Source organism: Phalaenopsis equestris, unplaced genomic scaffold (assembly GCF_001263595.1).
Source record: "Phalaenopsis equestris unplaced genomic scaffold, ASM126359v1 Scaffold000411, whole genome shotgun sequence".
NCBI lineage: Eukaryota > Viridiplantae > Streptophyta > Magnoliopsida > Asparagales > Orchidaceae > Phalaenopsis > Phalaenopsis equestris.
This window is the reverse complement of record NW_018164852.1, coordinates 843,824-865,553: the sequence shown is the minus strand read 5'-3', so window position 1 is coordinate 865,553 and position 21,730 is coordinate 843,824. Positions and strand designations below refer to the sequence as shown.

At 34.2% G+C, this 21,730-nt stretch overlaps 1 protein-coding gene across 2 annotated transcripts; it reads right to left on the bottom strand.

The window, feature by feature from the left end:
* Nucleotides 1–6,332: 6,332 nt before the first annotated feature.
* LOC110027008 (ribulose-1,5 bisphosphate carboxylase/oxygenase large subunit N-methyltransferase, chloroplastic) lies at nt 6,333–17,401 on the bottom strand. 2 transcript variants are annotated; one of them, XM_020728265.1, is made up of 12 exons: nt 16,922–17,401; nt 15,719–15,882; nt 15,479–15,562; nt 15,294–15,351; nt 14,971–15,024; nt 14,765–14,836; nt 14,362–14,442; nt 11,385–11,557; nt 9,016–9,118; nt 8,185–8,316; nt 7,154–7,276; nt 6,333–6,705 (listed from the first exon to the last, which is right to left on the bottom strand). In XM_020728265.1, exons 1-12 carry the CDS (start codon nt 17,033–17,035, stop codon nt 6,619–6,621), a joined length of 1,245 nt encoding a protein of 414 aa, XP_020583924.1. In that variant the 5' UTR covers nt 17,036–17,401; the 3' UTR covers nt 6,333–6,618. The 2 variants fall into 2 exon arrangements, with proteins under 2 accessions (XP_020583924.1, XP_020583925.1); XM_020728266.1 differs by having other exon boundaries at nt 16,845–16,922.
* Nucleotides 17,402–21,730: the final 4,329 nt, after the last annotated feature.

Here is a 21,730-nt window from a genome sequence, read left to right as displayed (position 1 = left end):
TATATATATATATAATCCAAAAACCGCCGCATTTTAACTTGTCAAATTAAAAAAAATATAGTTTTTCCTATCACAGAAATTATGAAAAAGGAAGAAAGTTGTTCCCAAACAGTATTGTGATAATAGTATGAAATGCAAAACAAACAAAAGGCGGTCACAACAGACTCTAAAATACAACGATACGATCTGAAGTGAATCTTGATTTCAGTCAAAAAGGACTTAAATTAAGCACCTAAGAAATATAAATATAAATTTCTCAAAACTATTTGGAAGGCCAAATATCCTCCAAAATTTGAGTGCATTTTCTATAAGACAAATTTTATGAGAGCCAAGTTCTCTCAAGTTTACAATTAATGAGTTATTATAGCATTAAAAAAAAATTAAATAGTTACTCAAGATCTTCCCAATGTTGTTCAATATCATTATAAAAATGGTAAAAGAAACCAACTTTAATTATTTTAAATTAAATCATAATTTTGCACATGCAAGAGCTTTTGAGAAATAAACATTTGGCTCACAAAAAATTCCAAAGCTTATAAACCGGCGTTCATCGTCACACATGAATTCAAGCAGCTTAAACTTTCCATTCAACATGCAGTCTGCTCAAGATTAATGATGGCTTTATAATGAAGGGGCATTTACACACACAACTGAAAATTTTTATCTATTTATATATCTAACAACTAAACATACATATTTATATGCATACCATCACATGAAAAATATTATCATCATCATCTTTTTAAAAACAAAATACATAAATTCATATCATGAAGTTGTTATAAGCCTAAATATCATCATTATCTTCTTATAAAATATTTACTATCATTCGTATTCATATATATACCATCAACATAAATTCAACAACAACAATAAGAAAACAATGCTCAAGTATATAGAGCCGGCTTATAAAATCTTGTGGATCACCTTACGACTCACAGGAGGTTTATGGCAACAAGGCTTGTGTTCGATACAGCATGGATCTACAGGAATACTGTGTGGCGTTGGTGATGCCTGAACATTGATCCGCCCTTCATTGCTGTTCTCTGTAGTCTTGCTATATCTGTGCCCAACATCAATGGCACAGCTTTGTTGCACAAGGATGGCCGAGCCCAAGATGGCAAGGATGAGAAAGTTTAGCTGCACTGCTCTTGCGGCCATTATTCTTAGCTGTTAATTTGCTTGATTTTGTGGTTTTTGTAAGGGAGGAAGATGAAGATCTATGTGTTTTGTTGCAAAATATGGACTCATTCAAAGCTGTGGGACAACGGTGATGTAGGAGATGAACACTCTTGGTTTATATTTAGAAATCTATGTAAAGATGATAGCTGTTTTTAGGAGAAGTTTTTGGCTCTTTGGACGGGGAACCTACAATTATTTCCTTCAGGATACAGATGGAACCAATGGTTATTGTATCTATGATGTATCAACTCTTTTACATAAGGCTGTGAATTTATGATCTTTGTGGTATGTGTTGATAAAAAGGATTTATGTGTATTACTAGGTTAAGATGTTGAGGTTGTAAATTGGCATATTTACTTGATTCAGCAAAATTAGCGTAAGTCAATTTTGATGATAATATGATAATAATGAGACACTAAACAGTTTTAGAGGCGGATTTGCATCGGATGTATGATCATCGTAATAAATGGGCGTCGCAAATGTAATTAGCGTCGAACGTGTCCGACGCTAATAACTTGTGTTGACATTAGCGTCAGACATTGTCGAAGTTTGTTAGTTTTGACTCGACTAGTGCCAATGTAAACTTTAAATACGGAATTTACGTTCACCGTTACTGCCGAGGAGGTTGATTAGCATCAGAATTTATCGAAGGTATTAACATCAACAATGTAGGTCGCAACGCCGACGCAAACCTATAACAACTTTAAAAAAAATTTTAAAAAAACTATTAAATATTTATAACATGCACACAACATGTACCACAAATATTTACTCACCCCAAACAGACCCTTCTGTTGGGGGTGCCTTAAGTTTTATAAAGGTAGTTATAATGCTGTGGTCAATAAATCAATATCTTAGAAAGTTATGGTGAGAATTATAAATATATATTTTTTCTAAAAATTGGACAGCAGTTTTTCTTACCACCACAACCAACATACATGAACAATTCAGGTTGAAAGAAACAATTTCCCACTATAAAAATTTCTAAGAAATAATTCTCAAATCAAGTTGTGATGTCGGTCGGAATTTTAAATCAAATAGAAAGTTTCCCAAACTGACCCTAAAATACAACAATGTGAAGTGCATCTTGATTTCAGTTGAAAAGAACTTGAATTAATACCTAAAAATATAAATGTAAATTTCTTGAAACTTTTTGGGAGGCAAATATCCTCCATATTTTGAGTGCAATTTTTATAAGATTAATTCTATGAGAGCCAGGGTCTGTCAATTTTATAATTGATAAGGTATTATAGCATTAAAAAATAATAAATTATTACGTAGGATCTTCCCAATGTAGTGTTCAATATCATTATTAAAGCAACCTCTGAAAATTTTTAAATAAATCTTATTTTTACACATTCAAGAGACTTTGAGGAAATGAATGAAGCTGCATAAAATTCCAAAGCTAAACCGTCGACTTAATTTTCCGTTTAACATGTGGTCTTAGGCTGTATTTGGGGCAGCTTGTGTTTATCCAGATAAACAGTTTATCAGGAAGCACGGACTGCGGGACACATTTAGTATAAAAAATCAACAGCTTTTTCGAATAAGATGCTCGAACACAGTTTCCAAACGGTGAGGCGGCGTTTTCAGCGACGTTTTGAAAACGCCGTCATAGAGAATAAGCTGCCCCAAACGGAGCGTTAGTCTTACTCAAGAATAACGATGGTTTTATAATGAAGGGGCATTTACATGTATACCATATAATTTTTATGTATTTATATATCTAACACCTAAACATTCATATTTACATACATACCACTCCATTTTTTAACATCACATCAAAAAAACTACCATCACTACTTTTTAAAAAATAAAATACACACTGTCATGCATAAGTCTATATGTAATGAGTTTTGACTTGCTCAATGTCGCATAGAATCCTTTTATAAAGTATTTATGATCATTTCTTTTCATATATATTTAGGACTGGACATATCCATTATATATTGTACATCGGGAATGTGTCAGCATGAATCTCGAGGAGATCCAATGATCCAGGAGAAAGAAAAATAGAAATAAGGAGGGTCCACTGGCAGTAGACCAAAAGATCAACTTGATTAGATGCAACCACCCAAATCAGGGTTGGCGGCTGACTGGGCGTGTAGACCATCCATACCAAGGACCAAGCCGAGTTGAGCAAAGGCATTGACATGCCTATCATCACAATCTAACTTAGGGGAAATAATTCAGTATCACCAACAATCTCATGGAGGCCCTTGAGGTTATTTAACACACCAGCATGAGTGTTAAGATGCCCTAGGGTGCGTGCGTGCTCATTACATTTGTCTCACTCACTATCGGCTACTAAGATAAAGATCTCATTGGAGGCTGCAAATGTAACACACCCTCACGAGCACCTGGGCCACTTGCAACCGAAACCTTTCCGGGTCAATTTCAGCCATTTGACACCTTTTTTCACTGTCGGGAGCTCATTGGCTATCTGTGGGACTCCAACTACCGGAGGAAGCATGACTGTCAATCTCTGCCTCGATCGATAATCGTCGGGCTCGATCCTTCAGAGGTAATTGCTACCGTCGCCATCTCCACCACTCCCAGCTGCCTATAAATAGCCCCTTGGCCCCATCATTCGGTGCGCCTCCTCCTCTCCTCCTCCCTCCTCCTCTCCAGTGGTGCTCCAATCGGCCTCCTCTTCTTCCTCTGCGGTGCATTCGGTGGTGTGCTTGTTGGTCCGGTAAGCCTCCTTCTTCCTTTTATTTTATTTTATTTAAGTTCATTAATTAAGTGAAGTAATTAGGTTAGGCTCGGTTTGGGCGCCCTAGGTTCGCTCAAACCCAACCTGACCCGAACCTAACATAATCCCAACCTAACATAATCCCAACCTAACCTAACCCAACTTAAGCTAACCTAACCCAAACTAGCCCAACCTAGCCCAACTTAACCCGACATAGCCCTACCCTACCTAGCCTGACCCAACCTACCCCAACCTTACCTAACCCCACCCAACCTAGCCCGACCCGGCCTAGCTCAACCTAGCCCAAACTAATCCAACCTTACCCAACCTAGCCCAACATAGCCTAACCTAGCCTAACCCAGCTCAAACTAGTCCAACCCGGCCCGAACCAACCAATCCCAACCTATCTCAACCCAACCTAGCCCAATCTACCCCAACCTGAACCCAACCCAATAAGCCTTAGATGGTCATAGCTAACATTAGCTGAACTTATCTAATCCTAGCTGACCTTAGCTGACCTTAGCTCACCTTAGCTGACCTTCGTTGACCTTAGCGCACCCAAGCCTACCTTAGCTAACCTTAGCTAATCGTAGCAAATTTTAGCTGACACTAGATGGCCTTAGCTGACCCCTAGCTCAATCTAGCCCAAACTTAGCCCAAGCCCTAAGTCTAACCTAACTTAATTTTGTATGTAGTGTATGTATAATACACTTAATATTTCATGTTTCATCCAAGTCATGTTTTATGTTTCATGTTCTTTGTATACAATTTATAGTTCTTCATGAATGTTAAAAAAAAAAAAGATAAACAAGGTGGAGGGGAACCTCTCATGCAAGTTCTTATTGTGAATATTTTAAATGTTAAGCCTGGAAGAATTTTTATTTCATCATGGCTGACAACCTAGGAATAAAAAAAAAACAACGAACTAAATACCAAACCTTAAACAAAATCTAAAATTGACCTACTTAAGAAATGAGAACCAAAACAAGAGAGAACCGACACAAACCCTAAGTACGTAGAAATAAAATTGAGGGCCATGCATAAGCTAGAATAGTCCCTCCTAGAAGCCTATGTTAGTTTACTAGGTACCCGCATTTAGAATTAAGGACTAAAACCTATAAAACAAATAGTCTTACCCCTTAAAGTTGTGTAGGTGCAGTAGGATGAAGTAACTCATTGTTACTAACGAATGCACCACTTATTACCTTTAACTAAGAAAATCCTCTATTTGTCATTGCTATGGAGCTAAGTGGAATTTCTAAGTTATAATTTTGGTTTATAGTTGAAGGATACCAACACACCCAGAATGATGGAAAGCAATGGGTAGTTTACCACGGGCGTTATTCCCAAATTTTAGGTTAGTCCACCTATTTAGGCTCCATGCTAAGTCTAAACTAGCTAGGATTCTCACCTCCATCTTGAAATCTTTTCTACTATGCTCTAACCTTTAATTTAGAGATCCCTCTCAATTCAAACTATCCAAGCTCAAACTTTTCAATCATGCAACCCGATCCAACAAATCTTAGACTCTTTTGATTCCACCTTAACCAAAGTTCTTCAATCATCATTAAATCTAAGTTTTCTGGATAAACTGCCCTCCCTAGGATGGTCAAATCCCTCCTACTGGATCTTTCCATGACACCATTATTGGATTGTAAGTCCCAACTTTTGAGCTTTGATTCTTCCAACTCTAAACTTAGATAATACCAACTTTAAAAGTTCAACCTTAAAATCTGAGTAACATAGTTTAATATTTTAATTGAAAGTTTTTTTTAATGTTCACTGTTTTATAAATGTAATTAACTATAAAAGTTTGCTCTTATAGGAATATTGGATACCAAAATAAAATAAACTTTACCTTACACTCGTAAGGTAAGAGAAAAATCTGATTCACGTAGGCCTATAAGTTTTAAAGGATTTTGATCATTTGGATGATTAGGTCTATTTCTAAGATAATATTTCCTCACCTTGAGGAAATATATTATTTTTTAAATATTGTATCTAATCACTTAGATAAGTAGCCTTCCAAGATCTACGGTGGACAAACATTAACACATCAAAGAAAAAAAATTTTCCACCACTACTTAATTTACTTGATAAAATTAATTTGATAGAAAACAAATAGCTTTATAATATTAATTTTAATTTGATTAAAAAAAATCATTTGGTTAGAAATCAAGTAGCACGATAATGATTCAATTATCATTGTTTGAAATAGCATGATCTGAGTTCAAATAGTGAGAATGACGAGCAAACCAAGCTTGAACATATAGACAAAAGCTCAGTTCATTTAACAAAGTACTTGTTGAGCAACAAAAGAGTTTATTTATGAATATTAATAAATGATCTGGACCATATACAAATTAGTTCATTTAAACTTCGAGTATTTTAAAAATATTAAAACTTATTTATTTACTTAATTGAATAAATATATTCAAGTATTAATCAAGCCGAAATTCAGGTTCTTCATCAAATGCATTGTTCTTTTACAACCATACTAAGAATATAAAAATAAATCAATAAAAAATACTTTTTGCAGATGTTTGAACAAAGTTGCAAGAAAAAAAGCATAACGTAAGCACTATTCAAGAGTAAGAATTTCGCACTTACAATCTCCATGCGAAGATTATACGCAGTATTATCTCATTCCAACCATCATTTCCAAAGACTCTCCACAGCTAAAAAAGCCTTCAATTATAGCAAAAGCCACTGAATATATTATGCTGCTAACCATAATATCTTTATTTGAAGAGTTTCCTGAATCCATTGTAAAGCGTGAGAGCTCTTAATTCTCCACTTCTAATGTCCCGCAACCTTCTCCTGAGTATCTACATTCCATGTTAATTCCGAAATAAATATTATTGTAATATTTAAAATGGGACATTTACATAAATACCGTATAATTCTTATGTATTTACACATCTAACATCTAAACATCTTTTTTTTTTTACATTTATAATATTTTTTCAATGCATGGAAATGTGTATTTCACTTCTCAAAGTTAATAAAAGTTATACTTTTTATGTGATATAAGAGATTTGAGTGTTATAAATATAGAACTGTTAGATATGTAATATATGAGAATTGTGTCGTATGCATGTAAATGCCCGAGAAAAAAGCTTGTGCAATGTATTGTAAAGTTACAAACTCAGCCATCTAAATATGAATGCAACGAAAGATTTTAAAAACTAGAGAGAAGAAAACATGCAAATCATGGAGTAATTTAAATAATGAACAATAAGAGATCAAATATGCAGCAGGAGTCTGAATACTTACATACTGTGCGCGAAACAGTATTCTGCGTTCGCTCGTGCACAGAGCTACAGCGAGTTGTTTCAATAGCAATCTCCGATTCGCCTCTTGGATGTTTGTTGTTATAGGATCAAGAGGACTGCCTCCCTTCAAGTGCAGATTAAGCAAAAGTCACATAAGCTCTAAAAACATAAATCTTTTACATTTCACTCTTTTATGTTTACTTTATTTTATTTTTATTTAAAATAGAATAAATTTAATTTCCACAAAGTATATTTTTATTGTTATTAATATTGAATAAATTAATTTACGTGATGATGGTGGTGCTCGCTGATAGAACAGGGTGGAACAAAATTAGGCGATAATTTAAAAAAACTCAAAACCTATAAATCATTTTGAATATTTTTTATAAATAAAAAAATAAACTCAACAACAAATTTTAAAAATAAAATTATCTCAAATAAGCCCTTTAAACCTTGAGATTAACAACCTTAAGACAGCACCTTAATTCAATTAATTTTCGAAGGATTTAAGCCATTTTTTTAATAATATATTTTTTCTGATAGTATATCATACTTTACTTCACAGTTAATTAAACTCAAATCAAGGCAGAAAAGTTAAATTAATAACTCTGTTAAGAAAATGCAATTGTGAAAATAAGCAGGATCATTTTCTATTCAAATAGAAAGAAAATTAAATCAGAATATTGAATCAAGATAGAACTATTCGTTTTAATTATCTTTAATATAATTAAAATATTAAACAATTTAATTAGACTATTATACAAATATATCTAAGTTATTAGACAATATAGCTAAAATACTATTAGACATTCATAAGTATAAGCATTATTAAAAAATATTATGAATGTCTAATAGTTCAGGTAACTATATTTGCATAATGATTTAATATTTTAGTTGTACTAAGATATTACATTTGAAACATAAAATAATAATGTGGCAAGAAAACAGACTCATTCTGATGCAAAAAATGCATCAGATTATCCTGATACAATTACTTTTTTTCCTCATTAAAATAGTTAAAAAGTCATGTACCTCTAAGAATTTAGAATACTTCGATATGCTGGATTCACAACAGTCCAATATAAATTGTAGAGCTTGCTCTTCAAGTTCAGGATAATTTATTCCATTTCTTGACTTAATTTTGCCCGCTGCACAAGCAGCCATCTGCAAATATTAGAGATAAAAACTGATCAAAAGCTCTTAAACTTGACCTTCCAGAAGACATGGAAATAGAACCAGCATGAATGTTTGCAGATCTTAAATGATATAAATCTAGCCTCCTTAGCTATATAGACATCATTACTTTTTTATTGAAAGATTTACATACATACCACTCAATTCATATATATTTATATATCTAACACCTGAAGTTTAATTTTTACCTGTATAAATGTAAGAAAGCAAAGTGGTGTATATGTAAATGGCACTTGTTTATTTAACCAGTAGTTATTGATTGTTGTAGAGCTTGATTAAGTATTTAGGATACATATGTATTTCAAGTGCCTTGTAAATTAAATACAACAGAATTGAAATAATTAAAGCGATTGATTAGTAATAAAAAATATTCAATGAACTAAAATTTTTTAAGAGTTGTTTACAAAATGAGCCTAATTTTTTTTATTAAAAAATTATTTTAACCAGTACTCGTGCATTCCCTAACTTACACTACTACCACAAAACAAACGTCTCCTAAAACAAAACGAGTTTGCCTATCAGCAAATTTGAATGGCGCTGCTCACAGGAATAAAAACAAAAATTACTATACTTTTTCAGCAAATTGTTTTAAAGTTCCCAAAAGTAAAGACACAACCGTTATAAAAATCGCTAGAAAGTACTATATCTAATGAGATGGGGCAATGAAACCTCATCAAAACGATGCCGCATATCTGAGGGGCAAACAACAAGGTAAGCATACGCCATCATTTCCAGGGACCAGCCAGTGATCTGCAAAGGAAACTGCTGAGGCCTGCTCATTTAATACAGGGGCAATCATCATATGTCAATATTTACAATGTTCAAATGTTCAAAAACAGGATAAATATTACTATAATAAATCAATAGAAATAGTTTCTTAAGCTAAACATCAATGTCAAGAGTAAAAGTGCAGTGACAGTGACAGAAGCGTACAGCTCTGAAGTTTTAAGTTGTGGTAATTTTACAATGGGGCATTTACATACATACCAAACGATTCCGATATGTTTACATATCTAACACATAAACATTCATATTTATATGCATAGCATTGAAATCTTTAACATCACATACAAAAATACCACCATCAACATCTTTTTAAAGTGAAATACACCTATTCATGCATCAGCCAAAGTAATTTAAGTGTGGGATCAATTTTGGGTGTTGATATGTAAGAAGGACGGTCTAGTCTTATGTTTTCAGAAAATGAACTATGACATATCTCTCAGTTCTCCAGTTTAATTCCAGAAACCTCCTCTTACTGCACAATCAGATTTGAATGGAGGCCTTATAAAAGTAAATCACCTTTTTCATCATATTCTTCTTCTTCTTCTTCTTGATTTTTGTTTAATATGGCCCATTGAGGTGAAGAAATAAGGAAAGGAGAAAGAGAGGACCGAAAGGGAGGGTTCTTTTTTTATCAAATAAACTTATGGGGAGAGCTCACACTTGAATAGCCATAGAAGAGATAAAATAGATAATTTCAAGAACCATGCCTCTTGCAATCAAAAGAGAGCATGTGGATAAAGAGAAAGAAAGGTAAAAAATTCTACTTAAGAGGGATAGAAAAAGAGAGATGTTGGGGAATATATATTGCGGAAACCAATGCAAGAGATCCAAAGCAAAACTTTAAACAAAAACACACACAAAAAGAAAACACCACATTGAATGTGGAAAAATACGAGAACGGGAAATAATCACGGAGCCACACCACACCAAGAAATCCACTATGAAACAAGTACACCATACTCAAGTCTCTTCACAATTTGGATACACAATGATACTCACAGTCCACTCCTTGCACAAAAGAATATAAAATCCCCAGCGAAAACCGCAGAACATGCAACCAAAAGTCACAAATGACTCTCTACGGGCCTCTTTTTATTATTCATGTTCAACTACAAAAAAGAGCCGCCAAAACATGCACGAAACTACTCTTGATTAGGAAGTAGCATTGTGCGCTTCGATGTAGCGCTAAGGCGCCATGCTCGAGTTTCAACACAATTTTTTTTCCAGGAGTAGTGTTGCAACGCTACAAGGAGAGCTCCTCGGTGATGCTATAGTAGTGCCACGATGTTGATACAGTAGCACTCCGATCACAGCTTTGAGGCGCTATGTACATTAAAAAAAAAAATCTCTCGTACCCCTGGCAAACTCATCGCTAAGCTTGATCGCTGAATTGCAAGCTCTGAGTTGATAATTGATCGACCCAATCACGCTCCACAGAATAACAAGAAAAAGCTAATAAATAAATAAATCTTTATTTCAATGCATAATAATTAAGAAATACGTACAATTCAAATTTAAAACATAACATATCATCTAATCCAAATTAAAAACAATTTCAATCATCTAAATGAAACGAAAAACGAATGTTAACCAATAAGAAAATTTCTTAAATAAAGGTCATCAAAAAAAGATAAATTCTACCTAATTTAAATAAAAATTGACTAATAAAATAAAGACAATTTAAATTAATAAGTTAACTAGCTTAATCTAGACCTTGCATAAGTATATAAAAACCTAAGCACCACCTACACCCCAACTCCAACATCAATCTCCCCACCCACTTATCCTCATCCCATTAAATGAAAATAAAAGAGAAGTGTTGATGTTACAAAAAGTAGTGGCAATGTGGCAAATTTACACCCTACCAAAATCTATTGTGCTCAACTTAACAATCACTCAGTCATAAATGATTGGGGATGCACGCATGCTTGTATATGTTTACATACAGTAGAAAATGTTAGACTTTCAATCTTGATGTTCTCTAACAACACAAGATGAACCCAAACAATAATCTTGCACATTTACACCCTAATCATGTACCAAAGGAATTTAGATTAATCAGAAGAAACCGTGGTCATTTCAAGTTATTAACTTTAGTAAAACTGAAAATAAATACTAAATTATCTAATCACACAATCGCATAAAAATTATATAACCATTCTAGGAAAAAATTTTCTTGATATTAGTAGCAAGCATGGAGATCACCATCATTACACAGTAAATGGAACAATAGCCCGAGGCTAAATACTTACATGGAGAGATCATGTTTACGGAAGACGTCGATTTTCTCATTGTAACATTTATCATTCTTCTTGAGAGATAAGGACAATTCAACTGAATCATTTGGGTTTGTGCCCTCTTTTGGAACAAAACCATATGAAAGCAACAATTCTCCATTGGACTTTTTGCCATAAGAAATAAATACCTTCAAAACCATAAAATAATCAATTAAGCAAGAAGAAAATGAAACCAAAAACTCCTAATAGTAATTTGAGCTGATATATGTATTATTGAGAAAAGGTTACCGTCATAGCACTTTTTTGCTTTGCTTGAAGGTAGAACGTCATATATACCATGATTTCATTTAAAATAATAGATAAGGATTACTAAGCATAACATTAGACACTATGCTAGCTGATCTTCCAAGGCACTGGAAAATTCAAACAAATGGACCGGTTTGAAATATTATATTTATAAACTAGAAAGAGGTGCCAGAATTTTAGCTTTGCTAAGTTTGCTTAAGAAAAAAAGGAATGCCAATTTATTCAATTTGCACATGTTACAAGCAATGGTGATCACATTCACACCGAGAACATTAAACACTTGAACACAAATCATGATTTATTAGTAAATGTTGAAGACTGTACTGCGAAATAATATCACAAAAAGAGTCTTTAAAGCAGTGTTTGATTAGAGAATTCAAAATATGACAGCTAAGAAAATTGATGGTTTTCTTAGGAATTGAGGCAGCTCACGCACAGTAAGGGATTTTCATATCAAACAAAATTATGTCACTAATCTACTTAAAGAAATAGAAAATGTACCTTCTAGACCCGCATACGTGCTAAATCATAGATTATGAGAATCAAAAGAAGACCCTAAGGTGAAAATGGAAATGTAACAAAGGTTAGAAGCACAACTTATATAACTTGCAAGCATGATCATTTATATAGCTTATGTAGTGAGTGGGTTAAGTCAATTCAAGCATGAGCCTATAAATATTCAATTAAAGGTTTTAGTTGTCTATTGAATTCTTCATTACATAAAAGCTAATTTTGAAAGAGGAATTGTTTAGAACAAACAAAAAAAGTTGGAACTTGAAACCTACAAAGGTGCTGACTATGTGAATTGAACTGCTAATAGAAGATTCACCTCTATGTGCTATAGTGTTACACCGGAGCCTATGGACAATTTAATCACTTGTTATTTATTATTGTTTGGTATACATAAGGATTATAGGTTAGGGTTAAGGATGTTATGGGTTTTTTTGTTTTAATTCTTAGGCTTGGGATTTGGGACAAATCACCTACCTCTTGAATTATAGGTGTTAGGGTTAGATTTGGGAGACCGTCTACCTCTCGAATTGCAGGTGCTTATATTTATGCATTCAGAGTTATATCGCTTTGATTTGATATCGACGGAATAAAATATATTATTTATACCCTAATTTTTATGGAAATTCCTCTCTGTTTGTAACAAATTAGTATCAGAGCTCAATTTTTGGGAGACCAAACATCGAAACACAGCATAGAGGTATCGCTTTTGTGCCCTAAGTTGTGAAACTATCGTGATTTTGGCAAGATGGGAAGCAACGACTAAATTGTGAGTGGCAAAACCTCACGAATTGAAGTCGGGATTGTGGATAAATTCATGATTAGAGCTAGCTGGGATGCATTCGCGATACAACCATGATTAGAGCCAGCGGGAGCATCAAGGATCAACATCCAGGATTGCGATGCAATCACGATTAGAGTTAGCCGGGATGCCAAAATCACGATAGAGTCACAAATAGAGCTAGTTGGGAAGCCAAGGGGTAGTAGGATCGCAACTATATAAAGACGGTCGCGGTTCTAGCTAGCTGGGAAGCCTAACAAGATCGTGATGTACAGAGGACGCATCCGTAACCAAATAGTCTGATTTGTCAACGACGGGATCGAGACACAGAAGATTTTTGTCTTCGTGATTACCCGTCCTAGGAGTAATGACATATCCAAGAGCAGAAATTGGAGGAAGATGTGGTCAATATCATATATGAAATAGAGGAGTATTTCTCGGCCATGGAGGAGTGTTTGTCATCCATGGAAGGAAGTTTCACGATCCTAGAAGAAATGATGAAGATTGTGAAGTTTCACGCAAACTCATCGATGCTGTGACGAGATCGAGGGACGAGATCGAGCGAAGAAAGCTCCCAAACTGGAGGGGATGTGAGCGACAACAATTTAAAGGATTTGTGCTACATCAGAATATTGTTGCTTCTTTAGGCGGACCTGAAGTTGCGGAATCGAGCGAAGGAGTAAGGAGCAACTCAAGCAGCGGTACTTGAAAAGAATGGTGTGACATTTGGATGAATGTAAAAACAGAAGCAGGCAGGATTGAGCAAAATCGAGAGCGAATTCGAGCGACGACATCTAGAGGAAATTATGAGACATTTGCAGGTTTGGAACGAGCGGCGGTAAACGAAACAGGATGACGTGTTATTCAGGGTAGGAGAAGATTGACTCGAAGTAGTATGGCCTGAGGAAAACACCATGGGTCCCGGTGGGACCCCGGCGGAGAGTTGCATCCAACTGCACTCGTGGCCTTTGCTGCGGCAACCTTTTGTGCTAAAGGTGATTCAACAATGCACTTTTAAGAATGAAAAATATCTATTCACAAGCTTGAGGGGGAGAGCATTAAAAGAAGTGCATATGCTATGAATTTATTGTTGGAATTAACGAATTATCGTGAAAGATGGAAATAAAAATCCCACAAATTCAATATGAGGAAAGGAATAGGATCCTAGAGATTCATGGTAAAGAAGGAAATCTATAACCTATTTTTGAAATTGTAATTATTTATATCATTGTAAATATTTTCTTATGCCATTCCTGAATCAATCATTAAGCTGTCTTTATCAAAAAATTTGTGGAATAAGAAAAACTTCTTTCCAGCCCAACATCTGTTTTCAACCAAAGTTACATCTGATAAGACAATATATCCCCAATTACAGCAAACTAAAAAACCGTTTACCTGTTCACCTGATTGATAAGCTCTATCAGTGGAAAATACTATTCCTCTTGATGATTTGTCATAGTCTAAGAACGTTTCCACCTGAAACTCAGAAAAAGGAAACACAGATTACAAAAATTCATAAATAAAAACATTGTGCAAGTTCATCATAATTTTCAAGTAAAAATTGCAATCATAAAAATAGACATCGCTGATAACAAATAAAAATTGAAGATGACAAAAAAGGTACTAATTATAATTTCATCATACATCTTTCCAGTACAACTAACCAAAAAAAAAAAAGATCACATATTCCATGCATCTAATAGAAACTGCAGAATTTTCTTTTTTTCCTTTCGCATAGGCAAACATTCCAGTGCAATGTCAGAAAATTGATTTAAAATTTCATGCCTGTAACAGATACCTCAGAACTATGGTTAAGCATATCGGCCCAAGGAACTAAGGAAACCTTTCCGTCCATAGCCGATAAACGAACCTAGAATATGAAAATAAAATCAAGTTCATGAATTTATATCCCTAATCAATCATGCCAATAAAACCAAAAATAGGAATCCTATATACGGACCAGAAAAATTTACTGGATTGACAGAACAATGTATAAAAACTTACTAAACGTGAGAACAGAATGCCAAAGGACCATTTGAATGTCTCCAGATTAAATAACTGAAACAAAATACAAGTACTGATCATGGCTAGATAGAACTAATGTTTTTAAAATTTTTAAATTGAATAACCATTAGAACATTGAAATTGTCGCAAAGATTAATTGATAGTAAATGATTTGGCCAGACACCTTAAATAGAAGTCACTGAAATTTACTCTAGGATTGCATCAACTTTTGGCAGTTAGCCAAAATTTATAAGTATGATTTAAATGAAATAATAGAACAATAAATTGATGAGTCCATAAGTTTAAGAAAATTACATTAATACCTCTTCAGGAAAAACAGTTGGGTGCTTCGAAAATATCCTGGCCCTTAAATCATTATATCTACATGTACACATCAAAAAAAAAAACTTGGAAGTCCTCAAAAGAAAAAGGTGAAGGTAATGAGACAAATGCACAAAGGACACAGTATTAACAAAACAATAAAATAAATGAACGAATAATTGCTCACACTCCCGTTACATCAGAAACCCGTTCTATTGCTCTCACCCTGATATGTGAAGCTACCAAATACATATCAAGTTCGGCGCGTGTCCTGCAATGATATATAAATTCTGTGGAGAAGACATCTAAAATTAAATTCCTGGAAGAAACAAAAAGTAAATTGCATTCTATATGACATTGTCATCATTTGTAGCTCTATCTTCCTTTTAATTTCAAATTCTACTCAGATTTAAATTCTCTTACATACCAGTACAGCAGTGAGTAAGGTTGCCTAGGTAAGGCTGAAATGTAAATACTCCATTTTGAAGAATCCCCAAGACTTGCTTCACTGATCAAGAAGGTGGCAAGTAATGGCCAATCTGGAACGGAATTTTTCCGCATCACATGACCTGCTTCCGTATTGGTCCACTCCTATAAAGAGGAGTTACATTGGAAATGCAACAAGGTAAAATGGTAAACACATTCCTCGTACATTATTCACATAAATAAATTGGTATAAAGCAGTGCATCTCATAAGTAGTTTGGAATGAATGAACAAAAATTAAGCCTTTTTTTTTAAAGGAAAACATTACCAGACTGGCTAAGAAATTATTTGCAAGAAAATTAAAGCACAATAATATCAGAAAATTAACGGAACAATCAACACTAACCCAATATTGTAACACATTCCAACTCACCTTTATCTATTTCAGGTCTTTTGTATGTCTCAAGGCCTATTAATTATCAAGATATACTAGCATAAAGGTAAAATTTGGAGGGTTTAAAACTCATTATTGAGTCAATAATAGCCCCAAAATCCTAACTCTACACAAAATTAAGAAGTGATTCCATGATAAGCTATCTTAACCCCATATGCACTATTCATTCACTAGCCTAGTACAGGACCTCTTCAACATAGTGACATAAGAACTCATAAGTTTCATACAATGTGAAATGGTATGTGTTTTGTCATGAACTCCAAAGCTACAAGCCCTCGTGTTGGAAATGAAATAGAAGATGCACATAATTATTTCACGCTTCATGAAAAAAAAAATATTTTAAAAAAGCTTGCACAAATCATTCAAAATCTAAGAAAAATAAATAAATTCTCATCTTGCCTCCGTTGTACAATCTTTCATTCATGAAAATCGTGGAATCATGGATGCAGGATCCCAAAACTGTTTACAAAGCACATAAATTTAGAAACTTGGGGACTCTTGGCATCTTATTTTGGGCAGGATTTAAACAAGATCTAATAAAAATCTTATCATGTAAATTTTGAGAATTCAAATCCTACTATTTTGATACAGTTCATTTCAGCCCTGTTAATACTAAGATTCATGGTTTATTTTTAATAAATTCATAGATTCTCACAAGAATTTAGCAAGATTTACCATTGATCAGGTCAAACAATTCTTAGGTTTTAATCCTCGCAAGGCTTGCTCTAAATAGAAAGGAGTGTCAAACAGACCGTATCTGCGGTAATTACGAGGGAAGGAGGCACAAAGAGGAGCTTCTCCCCCTTTCTAATGCTCTTGAGGGCAACGAGGCCACGCCCTCCGACGTCAACTCGCCGGATGTCCATCTCTGGGGAGGAAGGCCCGACTCCGAAAGCCACTGCCGCAGCGCAAAAGAGCTTTCGAGAGACTCGATCTCGCAGCCCCACGGGATGGTTGTACTGCTGGTTTCCGAGGGGATCGGCTCGGCGGAGATCGAGCAGCGAATACGGCGGTGGGCGGCGGGGCCGGAGGCCGCGAAGCCATGGAATTTTGGGAGGAAGGGGAGCTGAGGTAATTTGGGTAGGAATGAAGTGAAGGAAGCACTCGAAATTTCCACCATGGAAAGCGAGAGAAGGATGAAATGGGAGGAGGTTTGGCACGCAGCAGTGGAAGGAAGATGACTGAAGCAGCTAAGCAGCCTTATCCGCCCCCACTAAGGAAAAAATATTGCATCGTACGCAGGATGAAATCACGTCACCACATTCCCTGCGACAGATTAAAAAAAGAAAAAAAGCTCAAGGAATATGCCCTCCTATTCATGGGTTGTTATGTATTATTCATATGTTATTATGTCTTGAAAATATTTCTGATTTATAATAACACAATAATACATCAATAACAAATGAATAACACGTGAGAGAATATTCTCCCGTGTTATTCAGATGTTATTGTGTGTAATTTATGTGTTAACGTCACGACATTCCGTGCGACAGAAAAAAAAACGGTACAGTAACACGGGAATATGCCCCCTCCCCCGTGTTATTCATGTGTTGTTGTGTGTTATTAATGTGTTATTGTGTCCTGAGAATATTTTTGATGTTATAATAACACAATAACACAATAACACATCAATAACACGTGGGAGAATATTCTCACTTGTTATTCAGGTGTTATTGTGTGTTATTCATGTGTTATTGTGTCATGAGAATATTTTTTATGTTATAATAACACAATAACACATCAACAACACATTAATAACACGCAATAACATATGAATAACACAGGGGGGAATATTTCTCGTGTTACTGCGCCGTTTTTTTTTCCCTGTCGCGTGGGATGTCGTGGCGTGATTTCATTAGCTACACACGTTACTTCTACGTGCGTAGTACGGATGTAACATTTTTTCCTACTCTAGACATAACTCTTAGGGGCTGTTTGGTTGCAAGTAGGATTTAAATCCATTAAAACTGGATTTATGAATTTTTTAAAGGATTAAATTCTGAAAATTATTTAAAATATTACTAGATAAATTTTAATAAATTTAAAAAAAATTATTTGACAATTTTAATCGCATTCACTGAATCTCTCTTCCAACAAACTTTAACTTCTCTAAATCCCGTAAATCTTGCCTCTTAAGGGATTTATTAAATCTCGAATTTAAGACAAAACACAGGCAAAATGGGATTTAAGAATATGTAAGATTTATGTGATTGTTTTTTTTTTTTTTTTGTTGTTTTTCAGGGTTAAGTGTGAATCCTGCATAAATCCTTCTTAAAAGAAGCTGCCAAACAGCCCTTTAGGGTGCTGATTATATATCATATAGTTTTCATGCGCTTACTTATCTAATATTTAAATTTTGATATTTATTTATATAACCTTTTAATAGTATAATCACTACAAAATATATCATTATTTTTTTACTTTTATCTATAAAATTTGTGTTACACTATTTGTTATTACTGGTGTGTTAATTTATTGTTTGCAAAAATGTATGTTGTCTTTTTATAGCATGTCTTGATATTTCTGAAAATCTTGTTAATGATCATTTGAACATAGTATGTTGGGATTCTTCATTTTATATAAATCCAATATACCATGCATTAGAGCACATAACATCCCTTCTTTGCATGCCCTTAATAATCTATGTGGTTAATAAAAAAACCTTAATTTTGAGATTATTTTGCTCTTTTCAATTTCTCCTTTGGAAGGATCACTTTTCCTCATTGAATGAATTAATGTTTAAAGTGATGCTCACCAGTTTTAGATGGAACTTCGTACGTCATTGTTTTGCTTTTATGGAGGCAAACATTTGGATCTTAGATTAGTCATTCCACTTATAATGTTGACATTTTATTGAGATTTGCTTGTATTTTTGTTTTGATCAAATTTTTATGTGCTTCTTTGTATTTTATTAGGATACATTGCTAGCCATGTGTTGTCATTGCTTTGATTGTAGGTGTTGCAAGTTGGAAAATTTATATTGATAGAGCAGGAATTTAATAGCTTTGCATTGTAGGATGATCTAGCAGACACACAGATAAAAGAAAAGTAGCAGAAAGAAATACCATAACTTTTACATGAAAAAATCCTAGAAGGAAAAAACTATGGGGTCTAGCGCTATCAAATTAATCTACTATGCAATTGTAAGTGCATTGGTCCAATCTTCCCCTGAATTAGATAATATGAAATTAAAAAATTGATAATCACATATGTGCAATAGTAATGTAGTTATAATAGTCATAACTAGGCTACAAAAAATGTAGCTATAAAAGTGATAGTAAGTCACATAGTCTTGGGTTGTAATAGCGGTAATTGGCCACAGAAGTCGTAGTTGGAAGCTATAACAGTAGTAGTTAGCCATTAATATCGTAGTTAGTTGCTACAAATACAGTAGTTGGCCATAAAAGATTGTAGTTAATGGTTGCAATAGTTGCAGTTGGCCACTAAGGCTTTTGTTGGAAGTTGTACCCATAGTAGTTGGCTACAAAGGTCGTAGTTGGTTGTTACAAAAACATTAGTTGAATATAAAAACAGTAGTCAATGGTTGTAATAGCAACAGTTTGCCGCAAATGTCATAGTTGAAAGTTGTAACTATAGTAGTCGGCTACAAAAGCCTTAGTTGGTTGTTGAAGTGGCAATAGTTGGCTATGAAGATTGTAGTTGGTGCTCCAATAATGGCAGGCAGTTTACGGTCATAAAATGATAAATTTAGTAGCTACGATAGCGATTGTTGGTCACAGGGATCCCAGTTGGAAACCATAACGACAGTATTTGGTCATAATGGCTATAGTTGATGGTCGTAATAGTAGCAGTTAGAAACAGATCGTAATTAGAAATTAAAATAGTAGTTGTTAACCATAAAGGTCATAATTGGTTATTTCAACAGCTACACTTGGTTACCAATGTCGTATTTTGATTATAACAGTTACAAATAGTGATTATCGAAGGTTGGTGGTTGGCAATAATAGGTGGTGGTTAATGGTGGTTGATGGTGGTTGGCAACTATGGAGGCAAGTGGTTTCTTGATATATCTTCAATAAGATGTTAGGCATAAGACCATATTCATACTACAATGTTTGCAAATAGGGGTCACTGGTTGTCACTTATCAGTGACAGCCAGCGATGGTTGATGATGGTTGACTCGTAGTGGTCGGTGGTGATAGGCGATGGTCAATGAATACGGAGGTTAGTGGTTATCATTTGATCTTCAATACATGTGTTTAGCACAAAGACCATATAAGGACTACTACATTTGCAAGCAGGGGTCACAGGTTGTTGGTAGTCGGTGGCAGTGGACGATGACAACAAAGGTTTTCGATGGTGTTCAGTGGCTAGAAAGGTCGGTGGTTACCAGCGGGTCTTTAATATAGGTGTTAGGTACAAAAATTGTATTTAGATTATGAAGCGATAAATCAACCCCACCCAAGTGAAAAGAGCGAGTTTATTTATAGGCTCCAGGAGAGGGACAATTTGGTCATTCGACCAATAACTCCCATACCACCTGATGAACATGCACATTTGATTCTCTTGGATCACAAGATTTTTTTAAATGATTTAAATCCTTAATGACCACAAAATTAAGCTAGCTTAGGCTCGTTGGATTCCTCTCATTAAGATTCTTAGTTTGATTATCAGTTCGTCAAATCTAGGGTTTGCTTGACCGTGAAATTAATGTTTTGAAGCCTCTGAATGTGTTTTAATAGAATGATTTGGATTTGATTGGACTTAGCTTGAACCGACTTTGGTATCATCATGTTCGCATGTTGAGATAGTCAGTTTGACTATAAGTCGTAAGTCTTCTTAAATCATCGGTTTGAATCCCCTCTAACCAGTTTGTCGGTGTTGAGGCACATGAGGGTGGTTGGGGGCTCATATAATACCCTCCGGTTATTCTTTTTAAGATATATATATATATATATATATATATCTATATATATATATATATTTATATCTATATATATATGTTCACATAAAAATTTTGGTATAACTTATTATCTATCGTTTTATGTTTTTGAAAACAAAATTTTCATGAAATCTCTCTCATCAATTACCTCAACTTCTTTAGTTAAGTAATAATCATAATCCCCTCTAAAGTTAAGCATGGCTCGCTCGTGTTCGGCTCGTTTACACCCTTAGTCTGAACGGCTATAGTGATCAAGTAAATGGCATACCAATTACACGAGTCTATTGATGATCCAACCTTGAACTGATTGGACAATATCTTAAGATCAGAATAAATGACACTTTATTCTTAGCTCGATTTGAACTAAGCTTAATAGGTGAAAGATTGGAGTCGCTCTTGGAATTAATAGTTAATATCAATTCAAGCTTAAGCCAGAAATTTTAATTAACTATCATTAATTACTAAGGCTAATTTTATGTTTTTAGTCAATATGTTTATTTTTTGTATTCATTTGATTAAATATTAAAATTTTATCATTTCTAATCATGTTAATTAAAACATAATTAGTGAAATTCAATATTGTTATTAATCATTAATTAATAATTTATAAAACAATTTAATAAACATAATAGCTTAGATATAAAACTGCTTCTTTTAA